At 37.9% G+C, this 22,579-nt stretch overlaps 1 protein-coding gene across 2 annotated transcripts; it reads right to left on the bottom strand.

Annotated features, from left to right (window-relative positions):
* Positions 1–426: 426 nt before the first annotated feature.
* On the bottom strand, positions 427–21,883 carry RNASET2 (ribonuclease T2). Of its 2 annotated transcripts, none has more exons than XM_003204063.5 (10): positions 21,722–21,883; positions 17,602–17,706; positions 15,956–16,022; positions 12,398–12,453; positions 11,448–11,505; positions 10,493–10,563; positions 6,975–7,088; positions 4,923–4,968; positions 4,638–4,712; positions 427–2,658 (listed from the first exon to the last, which is right to left on the bottom strand). In XM_003204063.5, the coding sequence occupies exons 2-10, from the start codon at positions 17,688–17,690 to the stop codon at positions 2,428–2,430; spliced, it is 807 nt and encodes a 268-aa protein (XP_003204111.3). In that variant the 5' UTR covers positions 17,691–17,706; positions 21,722–21,883; the 3' UTR covers positions 427–2,427. The 2 variants fall into 2 exon arrangements, with proteins under 2 accessions (XP_003204111.3, XP_010705388.2); XM_010707086.4 differs by lacking the exon at positions 21,722–21,883 and adding an exon at positions 18,265–18,287.
* Between the last annotated feature and the right edge of the window lie 696 nt (positions 21,884–22,579).

Raw genomic sequence — 22,579 nt, 5'->3', positions numbered from 1 at the left:
AGAATCAGCTTGAATGCGTAGCATCACACTGTGAAGGCTGTCTCTGTGCCCCTTCCTTCTGAAGCTGGTATTTGCAGCTGTCGGCTTTGCTTAAACTAATGCATTACATTTGAACTGTGAAGATTTTGTACATAATATATTTTGTCTCCCTAGGCATTATTTGGAAATATAAAGGAAAACAACTTATACTGCAGTTAAAAAAAAAAAAAAAAAAAATCAGGCTATTGACTCAAGCTTCCATTAAGCCTGTACAAGAACCAGCAATACTCCCATTACTTCTATTTGAGCTTTCCTTCAGCTGTGGAAAGGAACAAGGAATTAAAATAACCAGCAAACCCAATTCATCTAACAGCATAGTGTACCATTACAGATTCTATGTCTTTTTTCTCACATTGCCCTTGCTCCCAAGAAGACAACGTCTAGAAATTTTGAGAAGTCAGTTGTTCTAACTGAGAACTGTATTCATAATCAAGCTGTATTGGCGTTCTTAATTGCAAACAGACATGATATCGTATACAATGCATATACAAACATATACACATATTTTTTATAATGTGCTTTTCGTGGTTCTTATCAGAACATTACACAATTATTAAAGTCAACCCCATAGAAAATACTGGATCATCACAGCACTCCCTGAAACGTGGCCAAAAATACCAAGGCACAACAGATAATTTCTGGTCTTTGAATCACTTTTCTCTCAGAAATGCATGCAAAATTCTCACTGAACCAAGAGCAGGATTCATCCTGTTACACTTCAAAAAAAGATGTAAAGGTGAATTTCAGCCAATTGAAAGTCACTGAAAAAAACCCCACCTATCTCAAATTTAACATAGTCATACACTCCTTGAAATTAGTTAACCCACAAACACTAACGTACTTAAAACAGCAGTGAAAAACTCTTTACAACAAGTACTACATGCTGCATCCTCTGCCTTTTCCCTTCAGAATTTGACATTTTTGATGTCAAAGAAATTTTGAGTATTTCCACTACAACAATAGGTGTAGGGAGAAAGAATAAAAGGATAACTTTTTTAGTGTTGATTTTAAAGGCTGTATAAAATACTCCAGATCTGTTACATTAGTATATTCCTTGACTCAGGAAGGAAAGAAGTTTGAAAGAAAAACCCACACTGTACTGAAATGTTGACACGCTAAAATGCAGATCATACCCAATCTCATGTATTAAAAAAAATAAAGAATTCAAATTTCTAGAAAGGACTTGAACCCCTCCCTTCTTCCCCTCTTCCCTCCCCCCCAGAAAAAAAAAAGCCACAGTATTCTGGAATGGCAAGGTAACCGCTTTAAAGGAGAGGTACAAGCCAAATAAATATGAATGGTTTCTAAACCTAAAAGATAACAAATTTGTCCTTAACAATGCTTTTACTATTTTTTGCAGTCATACACTTTTCTAACAGATGGTTCTTTGAGTCCTAATTGTCTTTCAAAGACAATTTGAGACACTTGCATCACCATAGCACTGTGTAGAGGATCTCATCTAAATCGGTCTTACTTGGAAGCATGCAACTTTGTGGCTTGTTATTGTTATGGGATTAAAAAACACCATTGCACATTTGTACTTTTCACTGAAATCCTTGCAGTATTTACTGCTTACCTATAAAAAGCTGTTTCTCAGAACCAAGTGATTACATGACAATCATTTTTAAACAGAAGTTCAGGCATACACTTCCATGGAAGTGCTAACTGTTCAAATTTGTTAAACATTAAGAATGTTTCTAGAGTCTAATATTATTTTCCTACAATAGCAGACAATTTAACATCAGTCACTCTTCATGATGGTATTAGTTACTGGACCAAAATCAACCTATGAACAGGTGAGGCTGCAAGTACAATCTTGGGGTTCTTTTAGCAGATGCCAATAAGTAATAGCTGTTAAAAGGTTGTCATTTTCAGGCACCTGTAATCTGAGTGAGGAAAGGTTTAATGCTACAGTGCTTCTGGAGAACATATTTACACAAAGCAGACAGATCTTAAGTTCTTCCATTTTACAATATTCTCTTCAATAAGTTATCATCTCAAGTTGATAAGCACCTTTTTAAAACAAAGAATAACTTGCTACCCTGAGTCACTGCCAAAAAAACATGTGGCTGAAGTGGCAGATTGAACTGCAAATGAAACTAAGTCATCACAACTCATTTGAACACTGATTCAAATTAAAAAATAAGCCAAGAAGTACAGACAGCTCTAAATCAGATTCTGATTTCATCTGTATCAGACCAGCAATTCAAGACTTCAGCCTACATAGCTGGTATTACAATGCAAGCTATTTTTCTTTATAACAGCCAAAGCAGTTATTTGGTTTTCTTTTCCCCAAGCAGAAATGCCCTCACAATACAAAACAAAGGTTTTGTAATATTGCTAAGTTAAAATTACTTTCCAAGGTACAACTTTAAGGGATTGTTGAAGTTAATTTGTTTTGTTGAAGTTTTTCAAGCTCTTGAGGCTCCATTTGTGATCTTGGACTTGTGAAGGATAATAGACTGGGAGAGTGTCGTTGCAGACAGATAACTCCTCTGTTACAAGCTGCAAGTTGGTGTGCATTTGGCTGGATTCACCCTTCGGCTCTGTGCAGTTCCTCAGCTTCAATTCCTTGGTGAAACAGAATTCAATCTGACCAAGTGTTTGTGCTTTTTCACTCTAAAAAAAAAAAAAGGGATAAGATCAGCTTGCTACAGGGAAGAAAATAAACCATTTTGTCAAATATATTGCCTTACCTATTGAATACAGCAGTGCTTGCTTGTACAATTACCTTTGGACAAATCTGAAGGAGACAAGTACTAGAAGCATCCAGTACAAACAGCTTATAGAACATACATATAGACAAGTAAACACATTCCAGTACTTTAATTCACTAAAAGTTTGGGGAATGTGCATAACTAGTAAGACTTATTAAGAAATACCATGGCAGATTATCTTACCATTTAGCAAACTAGCCCAGTACACAGAAACTGCTCATCTTAGCAATGAGCTCTGGTTGAACTCTGAGCATATTAAAGGATCTATCTGACCTGAAAGGCACCTTCCACCAACTCTTTTACAGAAGGATGGGAACTGAACCAAAGAAAACTCTCCAAAGAAAGAAAAGAAGTCTTGGTTTTACAGAAGTTTTTACTGAAGGGAATACAGAAGTAGGCTGCCAGAATTAGTGGAAACATCACTCTTGGACTGCAGAACAGGCTAAAATAACCCACAGTGGGCATTAAAGAAATAATTCTTTCACAGAGGAATGGAGATTTGCAAAAATCACAGAGAATGGCACACACAAAGTATATGTGGAAAAAAGACCTGTTACAAAACCCTTAAGAATGAACAGAAGTGACTGCATCCCTCTGAAAAGCCACATTCAACTCATATTCCCTTGTTGCTTAGAGTAACATAAAAATACAGTTAAAAATAATTTTAACATCAAATTCTTTTTCACATGAAGCAACTTCTGAGTATAAGAATCTCAGGGCACTACTAAAGCAAATGAGCTGACAACATAAGAACTATTAAACTCCATCAGCAACTGTATCTTGGGAAGTTTTCATAAAACTGCTCTCTGTGTATGGCCATAACTCTGGCAAGTGTGGTAAACTACTTTTATTGAGCTGAAGAGGGAGAGCTATCTCATATGGTTTTTGTTGTTGCTTTTTTTTTGTGGCTTTTCTGTGTATGTTTGTTTTTTAAAGTAGAGTCACCTTTGAAGAAACAACTATGCACCTATCTATATATTGTTCAGAATACTACTTCGCTCCTTCAAAAGCATTCTTAGTTCAGATAATGAGAACAAGTACTTTATGCTATAGCAAAGTCTATGTACTACATTCTTTGCTGTATTGCGATTCAGAGTACAATCCTCGGCAAGGAGAAACACAAAGAAATGGAAACATTAGACCACAATAGCTCAAAAGGAAAAACTGAACCTACGACCAAACACCCTCACCTCTTCAGATAGGGGCTTTTGAGAACAAGCTCAGAAACAAGCCTTTAAACTGCTTTATTTCTGAGTGGTTCTGTATAGCGAATAACTTCACTGTGAATGGTTTGTTTTGCTTGAAGTAAAGACTGCTTTTAATGGACAGTAGCCTTGTGAAGGGCAATGCATTAACTAGCTCCTTTCAGCTCATTCTTACTGGGTCTACTGATTTGTTATATGGCAATTATGCTTCAGCAGCAGCAGGACAAAGTACTCGTATACAGTTTACCTCCAGTCTGGTGAGTACAGCATTCTGTAAGAGGTGCCTGTTCAAAGTTTAAGGCAAATAGGGCTTAAAAACCCACAACTCCCAGTGTCTGAGTACCTACACTAAGAACACAGCTGTAGCATAAAGAATGGACACTTCCCTCCATGAACAATATTTCTGTGTTAAGAAATAGATATATCAACAGTAACATAAGCTGAACTCAGTGGTGCCAGAATGAAGCTAATGTTTTTGTGAACTCAATTCTAAGAGCTGAGCAATACCCAATTTCCAAGGAGCTGCACACACAACGAACACTGTGTTTTACTACGCTGCAGATTTTTCACTATTTTTACACTTTTAAAATTTTGATAAAATGTGCTTGTTTGAAAGTGGTTATTTTGTGGGCTTTTTTGTGGGTGTGTGCTTGGTTTTATCTATTTATTTTGTTACCTCTTCTGGTGGAAGACATTGGATCTTTGGTGTAACACCATAAAATTTTGTAAGCACTTCCTTTATATCAGCCATCTGAAAAATTAAAAAGCTTGTAAAAATTAATAAGTCACCACCACACCTTCCAACAGTAAGTTTGCAAAGAGTTTATTTGCAAAGAGTTTAAGATGAAGCACAACTTGAAATATAACATATGCAACTAAAAAAAAGATTATTTACTCTCTAGAAATAACTTTTGCTGGAAGTATACACGTGACACTGCTTTTATAAAAGGTCCTTTCTTACCTGGTAGTATGTACTGCCTGGCTTTATCCCAGCTTTCAGGAGAAAACTGAATGAAAGACAAAACATTTTCATGGTTTTTGTATAGAAATATAACTTCACAAGCATTAGGTAAATTATTGTTAGTGACAACTTAAAATTATGTTAAGCAAGGGAAATTTGCCTTCCATCCTTTGCCAGGCCAAGGGAAGGTGTCCTTTTCTTAAAAGCAACTTCCCGTTAACTAAGCAGAGTCGGCAAGAATCCACTGTTATACTTTACTCTGAGGAGCCAGGAGAGGGACAAGCCTTCAGAAAACAAACAAACAAGACTATATTACTATCATTTGCTGGATCTTCAGATTGCACTGCTGAAAGCCAACGTGGCACCCTTGCATCAAGCCATACTCCTGTGCTCTGGCCACTAGGACACAGAATCTGGATTAACACTGATGCGGAGTTACTTACAAAGTGATTTTTAGAAATGTTTCTGTGTTTTTTAATAAAACAGCTGTTCACATAAGAGCAACAAGGTAATTCTCAACAACCTTTGGCTTAAATACCCTTTCCTTTAGATTCAGTCCTGAGTGAAGTTCACACTTTCAGTTGCTAACAAACCTCAGGACCCAACAGGTACTGAGCCTTAGAATACCTGCTTCTTCACTTCAGCAGTACGTGGAAACGTTCAACATCTCTTCAGATGATGAGCACTAATAATGCTCAACCCTTGCAAGGTCAAGTTCTGCAGTAGGGAGATTTAACCCAACTGTATAAGGGTATACTTGCTTTACAGGAGCCTGTATGATATCCTCTTAATATTAAGATCTTTTTAGGGAACTTGTAATCATTCTAACACTACTTTTCCCTCATAAAAGTATAAATGAAGCAATGAGAACATTAGCAATTATTTTCCAGCAAAGATTAAATTAATTATGCGGGTGCCTTGTTCCCTCCCTCAGTGAGGAGTATGCTATGAGAAATTAACTTCAAGATGTTTCAATCTTAATTCTTTTTCACTACGCATACTGATTTAGAGCCACACAATCGGTCATTGTGCCATCTGTAAGATGTTCTAGTCACACAGTACTTAGGCAGTTGGTTTATCAGATACTGTTGATTTTAACGCTATATACAACATGCAATGTGTCTAGAAAAGCATGATTAAGTTTTACAAGACACCTGCAAAAATGAGTGGGATGGAAAAAAAAAGATTTCTTTTGTGTGTATGCAAAGTAAATAAGACTATTAAATAGATTGCTTGAACAAGACAAAATATGAAACAGATTTTAAATATACATATACATTTCTAAATACAAAAGGAGAATTTTTCTCATCTCTCTTTCTACATAAAGAGATGTTTCATGGTCAACAAGCCCAAGTTAAATGTTTTCCCACCCATAATAAGCACAATGACCAGGGTAGGACTCTAGGACTTTTGATATTCATTTGTAGCCATGGTATGTTTATACAGTGGTTGGACAAGTTCCAACACTTCTATCAAGGTAGTGTATCCACAATTGCCAGTGCTTTGGAACCATTAAGAGAAATCAGTTCTTAGGACAAAGCAAGAATGTCAGACAGTGGTTACTTCTGAAAGGAAAGCTGAAAGCTGTACACACCAACCAAACACTGCACTTCCGGACAGCCTTCCTTGCTATTATCTCTCAGCATCTTCCCAGGATGTTCTGCACAAGTTTGCCTGCTGCTTGCCTTTTCCTCTGAGCATAAAAACTGTATTTCTTAAACACAGCCGACTGTTTAGGTATCAGTACAACTCAGAGATCTGAAGTTTCTGACGCTTGATTTAGAAGTTTACCAGTGCTACAGTTTTTGATAGTGAGATACAGCTTCTCAAAGTTTAATAGCTTGCATTAGAAGATGACTATGAAATGAAGCATGCTGCCTTACGAGAATGAAGTGACCAGAGACATGTTTCTCAAAGCAGAAAACCCTCTTCTACATTCCAGTACTAAAAGTTAGTTAGGCCATGAGATTTTTAGACTCTTTTCTTAAACTACATTTTAAATTTATAGAAACTGTCTGAAATAAGAGCAGACCAGAGAGTTCATTAACATACCCATTAAGGTCAACATGATGGTAGAGTTCCAGGGTTTCACTAAAATATTTCTTCTGAGAATCAAGGATCGGAAGTGAGGCTGCACAAGTGCCATGCTTCTCCCACTCGTGTTTCCTACAGGAAGAAATCAAAATTCAAGTTCTATAAAACATTATTTACAGCAACATTTCTTTCCTTTAATAGAAGGAAATTAGAAGAGCTTTTGAACCAGTAAGGATAGTGAGAGAAAAGCTAAAGCCCCTCATGGTGGTTTGTAGCATCAGGCTAAGGAAGAATTCTTCTGGACAGTAAGCCACATTAGGAATGTATAAATGAGCTGTCCTTAATATTGACAGCTGCAAGAGAAAAACTTTTCAAATAAAGGTAAGAGCTGCAAAAGAGAAAGGAAAGGATGGTATGGTGGCTTAGATAATAGCATGGACCTGGGACATTCCAGATTACTATTGTTTTGCTATACATTATATATATGAATTTGTCCTAAAGTCACTTAGTAATGGTTCCGCTCTGTTATCCCACTAAAAGGATTACACTGTTTTTTTTGCAATTCTGCACTATCTTTCCAAGATTGAACACTGCAAGGTGAGGAGATGCTAAATTGAAAGGTACAGAGCTACCCACAGACTCTTTACAAGCTTTATCATCTGCAGCAAGACAAGGACACACAGGGCCCAAGTTCTCACACCAGTCTTATGACTATTCTAGAGTTGAGAGCTAGTTTAGAGTCATTACAAGACAATTACAGCAACTTTAAGATTATGTTTCTTTTCACATTATTTCATTTTTGCAGCACAGTGACATGAAAAAAACATGATGCAGATATAGCCAATTCTGACCATTCAGCACAGGCATGTGAAGTGTTTAAGTGGAAGAGATGAAGGTAAAACAAGCTGACACAGTTGAACAAGTTGCAGGGAAAAAAAAGGAATGATAAATCATTTGTTCAGAAATTGAAAGAACATCTCAAAATGCTGTTCACTGAGACTTATCCTTCACATAGCCACAATTAAACAAGGTCCTTGTGCCGAGCCTCAGCTGGGTGGCACACAGATAAAGAACATGGCCACCTGTGTTTGTGAAGGTCATCCTCCCTTCCGTACCTCTTCATACTCAAAAGCTAGGCAGTAGCACAGAGAACATGTTAGCCATCAACAACTTTGACATTGTTCTCTTTGTAGGACACAAGCACTTTCACAGTACTTAGGGGTACACAGTAGTGGGAGTTACAGCATTAGATTGGGTTCCACAATATAATTTGTCCTTCGCTATTTTCTTGATGGTGCTCTTAAGATAAAAATACCACACTGGCATACCTAACAGTTAAGTTCTACAAATGGAGTTTTAGGTGGCAGCAGAAATGCAAAGGAATGAAATTGATACAACTCAGCTATGTGATAAAAATGCTAAACATTAAGATTTGGAGCCTCGTTAAATATAATAAGGACAGAGTTCCCCAAGCTCAGTATCTGAGAGATGCAGCCCACAATAAAAACTGGGTGCATGTCAGCTGGGTCCAAGAACTGCAGAAATCACCCAGCTTGAAAACTGGTAAGAACCCACAGCTGCAAGAGCTGCCCACAGAATGTTTAAGATGAGGGATACCCAGCTGTCTTGGGTAAGCACAGATTTCTTCTGCTTTATCAAATGTATAAATTGATCCTGAAGGCAATTCTCTTAACCTAGAAATTTTTATTTTGTTCAAAAAAAATAAGTCTAAAACTTCTCCAAAAAGTGGGTTTTCAGATAGTAAATTTTGAGATGCAAAGCACACATCCTGTTATAAGGCATTCTATTATATCCTATTCAAACTATTGGGTAACAAATGTCACATTGTTCACTAGTAAACAAGGTGAACAAAGATGTGCAATTATTCTTATAGAGGCATCTACAGTCATTCTTTAATCCCCTTGAAGAATCTTTATCTCCTCTTTTAAGCCAGAAATAAGTAAGAGGTAAATACAGGAAGAAACACAGTATGCAATTAGGGTAGTCTTGGAAAAACCCCAATATGATATGCTAAGATATTTAATAATCATTTTGCTTGTCACTGCTTCTGTTCTTTACCCAACTAAGGTGCCTTCAAGTCTACAATGAAAAAAATCTTAGTTTTACTTTCAGGTTCTCATTTCAGTCATTTCTTTTATACTAGACATTTTAAAAAAAAAATTGAAGTAAACACACTATTGTAAATGAATTAAGGCATACGACAAGATCTTACTGGCTTCCAACTAGCTTAACACTTGCATTTACAAAATCTGCAATTAGAATTGCCAATTAAAGTGTGTTTGTTACCTTACCAAGAGGGAGTGAATTACTCTGTCAATCAAAATACTAGTTACAGTGTACTAACTTTACTTTCAGATTACTTTTATACTAGTGATAACCAGTGATAATAAGAGATAAGAAATACTTTTTGCTAGCCTTGAACAGAAACAAAAAAGACTTTGTATCTGTTCATACCTGCTGCCTACCAAAGTATCCGTGTTAGAACAGGTGAGCATTCAGGGCATGGGAGGGACTAGATTTAGGACACAGTTTTCTTATTCCCCTAACAGTTTAGCTTAGCATAAACTTGCAATGCCACTGAAATAGACAGTCATACTCTCCCCAGCACAGTACAAGGAGAAGAGTACAGAGAAGCACCATCACTTTCCTGGAGGGACAGTTTTGATGTTCAGACTGATGTAAGATAGTTCCAAGACCATTTTAAGACTTGGAGGACAAAGGTCTTCTGTAGAGCAAGGATATTATAAGAGACTCCCATTCCCTTCAAAGACCTGCCCTAGTGACACAGGGAGGAAGTAATCCAAAGGAAAGTCCCAGAGGTAATTACAGTTGAAAAAAGAAGGAGGCAGAGGCATTTAAAGCTACATTTATCTGACATTGTCTTCACAGTAGATCTGGCAGAAACAAATCACATCAAATTGCCAGTGATTTTAGTTCAATAATACATTCAGACTACTGAAGCCTGTGCAGCCTCAAACATGCATACTGGTCTTCAGTCCAAGCACCTGGTGATATAGAAGCAAAGAGGAACCAGAAAAGAAGGAAAAACACATGTAGTAACATTGTCAGGAGAGATCAAAGTCTCCTTCTCCTTCCATATGCCAAGCAGGTTGATCTCTAAACAAATTCCTGGTCTGATTTTAGGCTGCTAGGAAAGTAAAGAATAGAAGTCTGAAGAGAAAGGGCTAAGACCACCCAATGCAAATTATTTTTCCATTTCCACCTTCTGAGAAATACCATGCAGATGCATCTCTTCCCTGAATAAAAAGGGAACATTCTACTGCTCACTTTTAGTAAGGTTTGCTTCAAAACTTTTGCCTCAGCAAAAGTTCTCTTCAGAACCTGCTATATTAAGAAAACTGGGAAGAGAGGGGAGTGTGTTTAGATGTATCCCTTTCAGTAGCTTCCTGGATGCCGCTTCTCATGCGTAACTTCCCTGAAAGATAATTAACTCAGACTGACTTTTTTCATAAAATAACATCTAAAGTTGTCTTCTTAGTTTTGTTTGTACTCACCAGAAGTGGGTGCGATTCAGAGATGAATGAATCACATCAGGCCAATAGCGTCTCATGTCTGACATAAGATCCTACAAAATAACAGCTTCTTAATAAACTTACCTGCTGAGCTTAAAAGCTATTTCTAAACAAAATCAACATAAATTGGTATTTTTTTCTAAAACTGAAGCCTTCTCTCTCAGCATCACTGAGAAATTTTATCTGCAGAAAAAGAGGTCCTTTTTCCCACTTATTCTGGAAATGTGGTTGGAGGTAGTAACAGGCAGATGCAAATACCTGAATATCCAAATACATAGTACAGACTAGTAAGATTTTCTTTCAGCTGTTCCTTCAGAAATTGTTCAACTACAGAGCTTTTCACTATCGTAGGATCAAATTTCCCATTCCCACATAAAGAATATCTGGAAGAGGCTGCCTAGGAGGCTGTAGAGTCTTCCTCCTTGAAGATATACCAAGGCTGCCTAGACATAGGCCTGGATGAACTGCACTAGGTGCACCTGCTTGAGCAAGGTGGGGTTGGACCTCATGCTCTTTAAAGATCCCTTCTAGCCTATTCTGTAACTCAGATGTGGACATTTTTAATAAATTAACACATTAAAAAAACACACAAGAAAAACCATGACCTGACTGTAACCTCTTTTGCACAGATACTGGTTACCACTGGAAATTCAATGCCTATATTCCCTAGATGTTTTCTTGCTACAGAGGAAGTGGCTTAACAAATTCAACCACATGTCCACAAAACCAGGTATGAACAGCTGCTACTGATCACATGCACTGTGACTTCAAGCAGTATCAGAAGCACTTAATCGACTTTTAGAATCATACATCTCAGCAAACTACAATCACAGACATCGATTTTGAGTTACATGTTCTGCACATAAGAAGCACAAAAGCAATGGCACTAAGCTGTTTGGATGACACTTTGCTTTTTTTTTTGTTTTAAAATAAATACCTTAATCTCTGTGACATTGAAATGCCATGTCCTATTACATTCTTCACCTTTGTCAGGCCTAAAGAAGCAAAAATCAAAGTGAAAAAAGATATATTTGCTATTACTAAAGCTGGCAGATATCATACTCTCTCAATTTTAAATGAGAGATTTTAGCTATAAATTCATAAACGCTGATGGACAGTTTGTCTTTTATGAAGTTTTGTAAGTAAACTCCAGTACACTAATTATGGCTAAAACATTTCCCATGTAGAGGCTCTTAATTAGGCCCTACAATTCATCACAATGTGTAATAAATGTACAGAGGAAGCACTCATATTGGAATTGTCTTGTTAGAATTGTGCACATCATGCCACTGATAACCCTGAGCTCTCCAACCACTGCACCAAGTGACAATTCAGCAAGTATTATCAGACAGTCACTGGAAATCTATATTTAATGCTGTTCATCCTTCCAGGACACGCAGTTTACCAACTTTCCATAGAGAATTTTTCCATGTATTTGCCATGAAAACCTTCTAATTGCTGCCACTGACACCAACATCATGTAGTTGATTCCTTTGAAGTAAATCAGTTTTTCCCCAGACTTCCACAATATTTGTGCTCAGTTAAGATATTTTACATGCTGTCACGAGTCACTAGCGGAATCTGTGTACTCAGGAAGGAAGAAGGGAAGCCATTACTTCCCTTTCTCTTTGAGAACAGTGGTGATTTTATAAAAATCAATGTAAACAAAATGCTCACATGAAAAGAAGATTTCTGTAGATCAGTGACTCACAGGATGTACAGGAATACACCCAGTTTTACATCAGAACAGACTTTGAATTTCCAATGAAAGAAAGGCTTTTTTTTGAAGCAATCATAAAACAAAATGACACTGAAAAAAGAGCCCTAAACATTTTGGTATAAAAATTTTTCTTTCCAGATTGAAATCAAAACAATCTACAACGATACCACAGTCCATGAATTGTCCAGTAGTCTGGAGGGTCTTGACAATCATTAGCACTCATCTGTAGAAAACAACAATACAAAATATTTGTTATACGTGACCAGAAATAACAGCTTAGAACAAAAAACAAAGCACATTCACTGGTGGCCCAAAGCAGACAAGAGATTCTGCTTGTTCAACTCAGTGATTCCAGGTACACAAAGCTGTGGTAAATCATCTTGCTTAATGCCTGTTGACCACAGCTGAAGTTTTGAAACAGATCAAGAGAACACCAGAGGTATCCCAAACAGGCAGCGTGAACAGAAGACAAAAGGACAAATCCTGAGCTAATAGGAAGATCCATGCTAAATGAATGGAATTAACTCTACATTTATCCTATATTGTAGGTGGCATTTTTCATTATTTTTCTCATCACCAGATCCTTCCAAGAGGTGCAGTCATCAAAATAAAAAACAAATATAAGCTGTAATACTGGACAAGCACACAATCATCTTTAGAAGTCCAGGAGTAGACTTGTTGGTATATTGAAAAGGAAAAATACTGAGAGCAGATAAAAGAAAAAAGTGCTTATTTCAAGTAAAATAATTAGAAAATATTCTTATGCTATTTTGAGTAAAGGGAAGAGAGTGAAAAGCAAAGACAATGTACATTCCTACCAAGGTTTCCAGTCAAGATTTCTGCTAATACAGGAGAAATACACTACACATTAACTATTGTTTAGAGCAGAATACGTATTTCTGAGCACAAATAAAAGTTTCTACATTCATACATCACAGAACGACATGATCATGTTTTCCCTGATTACTATGCTTAATTATTAGGTCTCTCTTCGGTAGACAATTTTCTTTATTTAATAACAACCTCCTCAGATTTTCTTTCCCCAAAATATTATCTTTTCTTTTCAGCTCTGTGTTGCCCATTCTGCTTTAATTACGCCACAAATGCCTTTCATGTGATGCAGAAGCTAGAGTGGAGTATAGAGAAATGCACAGACAGACCTGTAATCTTACTAATTGCCTTCTGCATGCCACAAGCCAGCAGCAGCAAAACTGTAGGCTGTGCTGGACTTTCTTACAAACACACACTGGAAACATAAATGAGACTGCTCCTGCCCAAACAAGCTTTGCAGAGTTGAAAGAGCTCAGCTATCCAGCCCAAAGTGTAGGAAGTTAATGACCAGTGCCTAATCATCCCCTGAAAAGCAGACTGACAGATAACAATCTTGCTCAGCTGGGGTGAGCACAAGAACAGCACAGTTGTGCTCCTTACCCAATTTTTAAAGCACAGTTCCCAAACAAAGAAAATGCCACTGCATTTTTCAATTCAAGTTAGCTGACACAACCAGGGCTTCGGCTCAGACCCAGGACTTGTGCTGTTTCCTACCTGAAATAGTATTCTGGGATCAGAAGGAAAGCTAAAGAGTCAAACTGTGGTCAGACGGCCAACATTTCAAGTCTCTCCCAAGACCAGACTGGGTACCCCAAGTAACTCAGAACACCTGACTTTCAGTGCTGTCACTCAACAGCTCCTTTCCAGCAAGTAAAAGCCTCTTCAAGCTGCAGAGCACTGAAACACAGTGGACTGAAGAGGTGAATAAAGACTTGGCATCATTTTACCTTTAGGTCTACCAGGAATTAGCTCTCCCTTATCATGGTACTAACCCTGCTAGCAGTTTCTTCTACACATTTTCCAACGTTTGGTGTTGTACTGCATGCCTGCAGTGCAGGTGCCCATTACCACCTATAATACGAGTGCAGCATGTGACCTAGTGTTGGACAGCTTCATTCACCCCCTTCTCTAGTTCTGACCATGGTAATTTTCCAATTTCCTTTTAAATCAATGTTGTAAAATGGGAAAACACCAGCACATGTATTGTAAGAGATCACAGCAGGGTTTTGTATCCATTTCTTCATTTTTCCCATTCTCCAGAACAGGAACCAAATTGCATACACACTTGCATCAGATTTTCTATTTCACAAGGGAACAACCCACAAAAGTTATTCTTTATTTACAATCTCCAAGATGCAGAAGCTGCAATCTTAACTTCTATCTTCATAACTTCTTGAATTCAAGATGTGTCCAATTCCACAATAAGGGAGAGCAATCCCCCTTATTTGCCCTTCTGCAGCTCCTACTTCCACCTAACAAAATTCACACTGATTTCTGAACAGAAAATTTAAGTTGAGCCTTACCACAGCATTTTTCTAGAACAGTACTTTCCAGCTTCATTGTGCAGAATACACTCAGTATTAGAACACAAGAGCTGAGCACAGTTACATACAGATTAAAGCACAGGAAGAGCCAAGAGAGGTACATTCACAAATTTTTGGTATGCTGAATCATGTTCCACTACACTTTCAAAAAAAGGCCTTGCAGGACTTCAAATACCTGAAACACCTTTTTCAACACACATATACAGAATAGGTAGGAATTACAACACCTATCAAGAACACATTATGTAGCAAAGTCCTCAGCCTATAATCAAGTTCCTTTACATAAGATGCATTAACTCATATGTGCTTGTGCAACATACTGTAACAAAGCAGTTTTTAACTTAAACAATATAACACAATTGCAGTTTGCTTCACCCAGATATTATTTTTACCTTTTGATATCATGTCAACAGTTTTAAACTAACACAGCAATCATGTCTAAATACACTGAAGATGCAGAATAATCTATTTGTATACATTCAAAGCTGAATTTTGGGAACCCCCCAAGTTAACATACAATCTGAACAAAAAAGAAAGCACTTATAAGAGTAGAGTTGCAATCTCCCTTTTTCCTATGACTCAGGGAGGTGAAACTGGACAAAATGTTGTTTCATATAATTTTAACTTCAGTTTTCTGATCCTCCTCAAAAAGAAAAAAAATCAGCAAACAAACAAAAATAGATAGATAGATATAATAGCTAGATACAGCTAAGTTTTTGTATTGGCATCTCCCCCACACATTTATCATAAGCATATCCCATTCTCCACAGAAGTTTTTGATAGTAAGTTTTGCTGTTACTACTTTTATACAGTATTTACAGCAGGGAAGGGTTCATTTTGTTTCCATCCCCCAAATATAGAAATACTCAAAGACACCTGCCATAACAGCTTTATACAGTGCCTCCTTTTTCCAGATAGAATCTGTATTTGATGAGTTATCATAAAAACTTTGGAGCCAACATTTTAAAGCTAGATCTCAACATGCAAGACACAGTTCAAGTACTAATCTGTTTTCTTCAGGCAGAGAAAGCATGCCAGTCTGCTTACACAGTCTGGTAGAAGACCAGGGTTAAGTTGAGGACTAAGAAGCAAGCAATTAAGGCTTAGTGTACAGCATGTCCCACATTAACTATTACATTTGAAGCACACACACCACAATACCATCATGTTTAGTGGTACCTGAGGTACAAAAAAACTGCAAAAGTTGCACCAAGATCAGCCAATACCCTTATTAAAAGGCAAGTAAGCAAGCAAGATTAAATACTCAATGGGCTTTATTAATTCTCTTTTCAGAGATTTACTGTCTAAGGCTCCCTTTGTCCAGATAAAAGAGAACAAAACAAATCTCACCTTGCATACAGTCACTGGCCAATGGTGAGCAAGATACAGCTTTTTCCAGGTGTGAGAATGGCTATCACTGTAGAAAAAACAAAAATATTGTTCTTCAAGTATTTTAAGAACACCATCTCCAGTCAGCAGCACAATGCCAGCAATGTACAGAGGTTACAAGCTGACTTCAGTGCTGTTTAGCTTCTACTGCAATATTTAACAACTCCAAACACTGTAGGATCAAACAATAACAAATTACATAAAAACAACACATTTAGAATCCTCACTGTTAAACACACCTGCATACTAGCTCCATATGTTTCCCATTTATTAAGATGTACAGGATACATTTTGCTTTACATTTAGGAAATTATCTACTGGCAAGCTTTTACAACACCCCCCCCAAAAAAATACATGCCTAGGTCATTATTAATTTTGTAATTCTGATTGATGAGTACACATTAACTGAAAAGAAAGCATAAAGCTTCCTTGGAAGAGTAAGTACTCCTCTGAAAAGCAAACTACAATAACCACAAACAACGCAGTTGATGCTGCAAGAGATGTAATTTCATCCAAGTATCACCATGCTGTCAGATAACATAAAACTTAGAACTAAAAAAATTAAGAATTACGAAAAGAAACAAAGTAAGCATTTCTGAGGTTTATCATTTTACACACAAACATCACATTTTTAAAGTGCTTAACTATATAATTTGAAAACATTTTAAAAGTTGTGACACTATCATGTTTACCAAGGGAAGATCTATAGAAGGAATACCCTATCTCTCACAAAAATATTTGTGTTTCAAAGCCTCTTGCTAAAGAGATACATAATTCAGAGAGACTTAAGTACTATCTGAATCCTATATGGAGAAAAAAAGCTTACAAGTTTTGTTTAAGAAGTAATGGAAGGGTAAATCATATTTTAGACACTTTTACAGAAGATTCTTTGTTTTTCCAGTAAATCTAAATAGGCACCCTGGCTAAACACCTCTTGCTTCAGACATTACAAGATACGAAAAGCTATAAAGCAACTACACTACATAATAAAATCTCAAGTGAAAAAAAAAACAACACTGCAATTTGCACAAACTGATAGCATTACAAGCAGAACTATCAAAATAAATTGTTACTCCCTGGAAGCTAACATCCATATCTCCTTTGCATACTAAGGGTGCTACAGAAAAAAGTTCCATGAGAAAGCTATTTCTCAACTTGAAATAGAGATGCTCTCACTTTACGTCACTTGCCAGTTTTCTCCTCTGGTTTTGCTAGTTTGTAACAGCCAAATTTTCTCTTATGCATTCACATGCATGTGTGGTTCTACATAATTTATCTAAACAGTTCCAGAACAAATCAGACATAGCGTCACTGAAAGCTATTAATACTTCTAGTTAGTCTTCACTACTGCTGGGGAAACCTGAATAAAACAATTCCCTAACACTGTAGAGTCTTAATTTCCTTGCACAAAATAAAAAAAAAAAGTCCTTCTTAGAAAAATAATCTTTCACCTGTATTTAAAATAACTGAACTTTTAAGATACTGAACTTCTGTGTTATAAGAAACATAGCAAAATAGTTCTCATAAAACACTTTTTGGCTAATGACAGATAAGAACAATGATTTAGGTTATTTAAGTAGTAACGCATGTTTTAAATCACAACCTACCTTTGAGGGAATTTATCTGAAGTACACCAACAACACGATGCCATAGAAAAACAACCCAATATCCAATAGTGCAGCTTAGCAAGCTTCATCTTGCTAATCAAATAGCTGTAAAAAAAAGAAAAAGCGTTAGAAGGAGACATTTGTTCCTTTTCTATTATTCTACATCATAAGTATAGAAACAGAAAAGCACAAGTACCTCAGGAACAGTACAGAACATGAATTCTATGCTATAGACATACAACCACAATTAAGATTAGGGTCTCTTTCAAGGCTGTGCTAAGTTTCCCAGCTCATATAATAATTTCTATATAATAATATTTTTATTTTTTAAACTTGTATACAGTGCAAACAGAGACACTCTCCAATTAACAGGGATGTTTATGGTCTCTATACCAGCAGATAATCAACTCACAGTAATTCATTAAAGAAACTCTAAAGCTAACATCAAACACTCACATTGGATTACCAAGGCTGACGTTAGAAAGCCACAGGAATATGCAGTATGATGCTTAAGAATACAATTCCTTGTAAATAAAGACAGACTACTATAAAGCTATAATGGAACAATAATAGCAGAGGAGCAAAGTCCTTGGACACAGCAAATAAGAACAAAACCAGATACAGCAGCCATGGATACAGAAATAAAGAAAAAGAATTACTTACCTTTAGAAAGTCTCAGGTAGGCAGAGAACTCCAAAAAGAGACATCCTTACCTCCACTGCCAACACTTAAATAAGGTCTGGGAAGGGGTAGATCATGGCTCCACCCCTTCTGGTCACTCAGGTACACTGCACACACCTGAGCTCCCCTGGGTTGGCACTGCCTTCCCACCAGGTGCTCAATCACTGCTTCAGGCCGTAACTTAGTATTTTCACTACAGCTACTAAATTGAAGTTAAGGAAAATCGCTGCTTAAAAACAAATTGATGCCTGTTCTTGTTATAAACCTTTAAGAGCCTCTACAAAAATATGCACCTGCCTGGTTTACTTACTGCCCTGTAAACCCTAACAATCAGGGAAAAAAAACGAATTTCACCAATAGGTGACTTTAAAATTGCACAGGTCAAAAAACTCAAATGCCACCTGCACAGACACTTCTTAAGTACCGAAAATAGAAGCACACGCATGTATTTACATGCAATTATTAACACTACATTGAACCTCCTTTCCAACTTCCTCATTTTCATAGCCCTATAAGTTGCATGAAAAGAAGATACTCTTATAGCCTATGACCCCCTTCCAAGATCTCTCACTATACAAGTGATATCCCTTTTTCCATAAAGACTTTTAAATTAATCCTCTGTTAAAATGGTCAACCCATAAAGACATCCAATTTTGGCTATAACAACTGACTTTGGGACATTTAATCCACAGCTCTTTATAAGAAAGAGGCCACTTCTCCACTGTTACCCAGGGGCTCTGGATCAAGTTATGAACCCAGTATTTGCACTCCTGCAAATATCTGTGGTTGAGCTTACCCACCATTTTATCTACTGCTATTTTCAGCTGGTAACCAAGCAAACAGGATTTCATCTATCCACATGACAAATAGTTATTCAAGTTAAAACACAGAGAGAGACAAGATTTTGTCACATAAGACTCAGCTTTGCCTTCAGAAACAGGTTTGTCAGCCAACAGAAAGTGCTAAGACAACAATGTCACATGCTGCCATCAGAAAGGCTACACTGTGGAAAAGACTATCCTAAGTAGATTGCAAAAGAAATAAACTAGCAAGTATTATGGCATTTATTTTGCAAACTGTATGACTTAAGAAGATGGGCACAAAAAAAAATGGAATTTTTACAGACTTAGGTGCAAAAATAGCATAAAAGTCATAATCTCCTTTTCTCGTTTCCCTACAATTGGTCAAATAATGACCAGAGAAGGGGCTTCAAAAACACTATTATCAGATCACCTGAATGCTCTGGTTTCTTTTGCACACTGCCCTGCCCCCAGAAACTGGAACATAGGGACAAAAGGGATGGCCCTAACATTTTTACATATAAAAAAGAATTTTTTTTTCACTGATAAGCAATACACAACCTGAGGTTTTAACTTGGAAGACCCTGGCAGAAACTGGGAAGAAAACAACGCAGTTACAATGACAGATCGATTTATTCTAGTTCATCTCTTAGCCTGTTGAGAGTGGGAGGTGAAAAGTGTGTCAGCCTCACCCAAAGTATGCAACCTGAGGAAATACACATCTAAACTATAACTGTAATAACTACTGAGGTTCACATTTTAATGAAAGTTTGCTTTTGTTTACTAAATTATACTGGATTATTAATTCCACATGTAAAATAAAAGATTAACAGATCTTATACTAACTATACACATTTGTTGGAGAAAATAGAGAGAGAGATTTTGTATTATGAAAGCTAATTATACAAATCCATAATATTCCAAAGAATTGTTATTAAGGCAACCTACGTTTCAAAATGAAACATGCTCAGATGCATAAAGTCACTATTTGAAACTTCAGTCTATTGACTCATTTTCCTCACAGATAAAACTACAAGTAATACAAATAGCTTCACAACGATTCCTGGTTTACTAGGTCTGGATACCAACACAGAGTGCATGCTAGTAACTGAGTCAGGACAAGCACACTTCCAGTTATATGTGCACTGTCCAACGCTAATAACAAAATTACGTGCACATAGTTATCAAGGGCTGGGGAGAATTTGGCTTTGTAATTATAGTGGACATGCTAAATCAGAGCTTCAAACTGATTGAGCACCTGGTAGGAAGGTAGGGCCAACCCTTAGGAGCTCAGGTGCATGCAATGTACCTGAGTGACCAGAAGGGGTGGAGTCAGGATCTACCCCTTCCCAGACCCCATTTAAGGCTTGGCAGGGAGGCACAAAGATATCTTCTGGGAGGTCCCTGTATACCTGAGGCCTCTGGAAGGTAAGAAACTTCTGTTATTTTTGTGGCTGTTGTGTTTGAGTGAATCTTTACTTGCTACAGTTTAGGACCTTGTAATTTTGTTGTCATTGCTGTGCTTTCTATTGTGTTAGGAATCTTCAGCACACTTAATTGTTGTTTAAGTTCTGATACAGTGTGTTGCAGGTACTGGGTGTGCTTCTTTTAGAAGCTACTAATTATTAGCTACTAATCACCTTTATTTTAGTCACTTTCTTTTTTGGTTTCTAATAAGTAGCTTGTCTAACAAAGCTCACGTGAAAACTTCCCAGTTTACACTTCAGGTCAGCCACATAGACTCAGAGAAGAAGCTGCAGAGATCACTTAAGGTATTTCTTAGCAGACTTGCATTGTTAACAACAAAACTTACAACCAGATTAGCATGGATAACAGTAGCTGGAAAACAGGGCATCTTCCTGGCACCCAGAAGCACTGAAAGTATTCAGGCTCAATATGATTTCAAACAAGGGAGTGAGCAACAAGTTGAACAGCCCAGGTACTAAGCTGGGAGTTAGAAGTATTAATTTCACTTTTAGCAATGCTCCTGGCTCAAGCAGGGTTTAAGTTCCAGCATTCTCCTGGCTAACCGTTCCTTCACATGTAACACTCACATCCACTACCATAGCAAGCCTCTTCTCCTGCCTCTCACATGACCCAGCCTAAGGCATTCCTGGTGCAGGCCACTTTCAGGAGTAGCTCTGTTCTGTTCTCCACCAATCAACTTCCTGAGGAAGTCCCAAGCAAGGCAGTGCTATGTCTTCCTCATACAGTAACCAAAGCACTTTTAGTGCTGTGCTGAACCATTTAACTTCCTGACTGCTCCTGAGGAACAACCATCACCCTTTATTACAGGAGCAGTTCATAGAAAACTAGTGCTGCAGAGATCTCATGGGGACCACTGCAGGTGACAGGAGATACCAAAATTGATGCCCAAGTGCTACCTACACAGTTTTTCCTAACTCTGGGCAATGCTACTACTACTTTGGCAGCCCTTTAACTCGCTTCACAGGGATCTGAAGGAATAAAGCCCGAGACCTTGCCCAAGGTGAGCCTTCACTGACTCCGGCCCGGCTCCTCGCAAACCAGTCATGCAGGTTAAAGAGAGAAGAAAAAGCCCACGCGGGCTATCTCGTGCCGGCCCTTCTCCCGAGACGCGGCAGCGCGGCACACGCAGGACGCTGCCACCGCTCCCTTACCTGCCACTCCGCCGGGACCGCCTGAGCCTCTGCGCAGCGCAGGTCGCACGCCCCAGCCCGCAGCAGGTTGGGGCAGAGAATAGGGGCGCAGCGCCCGCCTCCCTACCGCGGCTCGTACTTCCGCCCGCCGGCACAGCTGAGTGCTGGGCTGTCCAGCGGGGAGGAGCTTTCGGGAGTCTGCTGAGGCCTCTTTGTTTCTTGTTGGTCTGCGTTTACAGCAAGCTGTCCAGTAAAGCGAGTGTAGTGAGGGAGTGCTGACACGGGTTTGTGTGTGCTTCCTCAAGATAATGGGGAAGTTTGAAACGATAGCCACCTTGTTTGGAAACAACAGGCAGCTTTTGAAAAAGAGAGAATGCAAAGCAGTGAATCATGAGTATCCCAGACCATGCTTGGCTCTCATTTTATCAGTGCTGTGATAATCCACACAACTTCCAACACCTGCCTGTCTGCTGGTACATGAATTGCAAATGCCAAGTGGTATTATTAATTACTATTGTGTGCCTCTGAACTACAGGGGAGTTATTGCAACCATCCTCCACAAATGCACTTGAGAAACACGTGGGCAGATCTACTTCCACAGATAAAGTAATGTTTGTTTTGAACAAATTAATTACACTCTTGGCCATTACAATCTTCATTCAAAGTTATGTTATTACCCACTGGTAACATGTTCTAGTCATGTTTACGCTTTTCTTCAGCAAGAAGGAGGATGAGGCAAAACTAATCTTCGCCCTTTCTATGGCAATACAAAAATGTCATGCCGAACAGAACAAGCGATCCATCTGCTGCTGTTTTCAGAAGCAACAGCCTGATGTATCAAAAGTTTCAGGAATTTTGCTAAGACTTTAAAATATTGCG

Source organism: Meleagris gallopavo, chromosome 2 (assembly GCF_905368555.1).
Source record: "Meleagris gallopavo chromosome 2, MGAL_WU_HG_1.1, whole genome shotgun sequence".
Lineage (NCBI taxonomy): Eukaryota > Metazoa > Chordata > Aves > Galliformes > Phasianidae > Meleagris > Meleagris gallopavo.
Note: the sequence above shows the minus strand (reverse complement) of the source record. Positions and strands in the feature narration are given on the sequence as shown.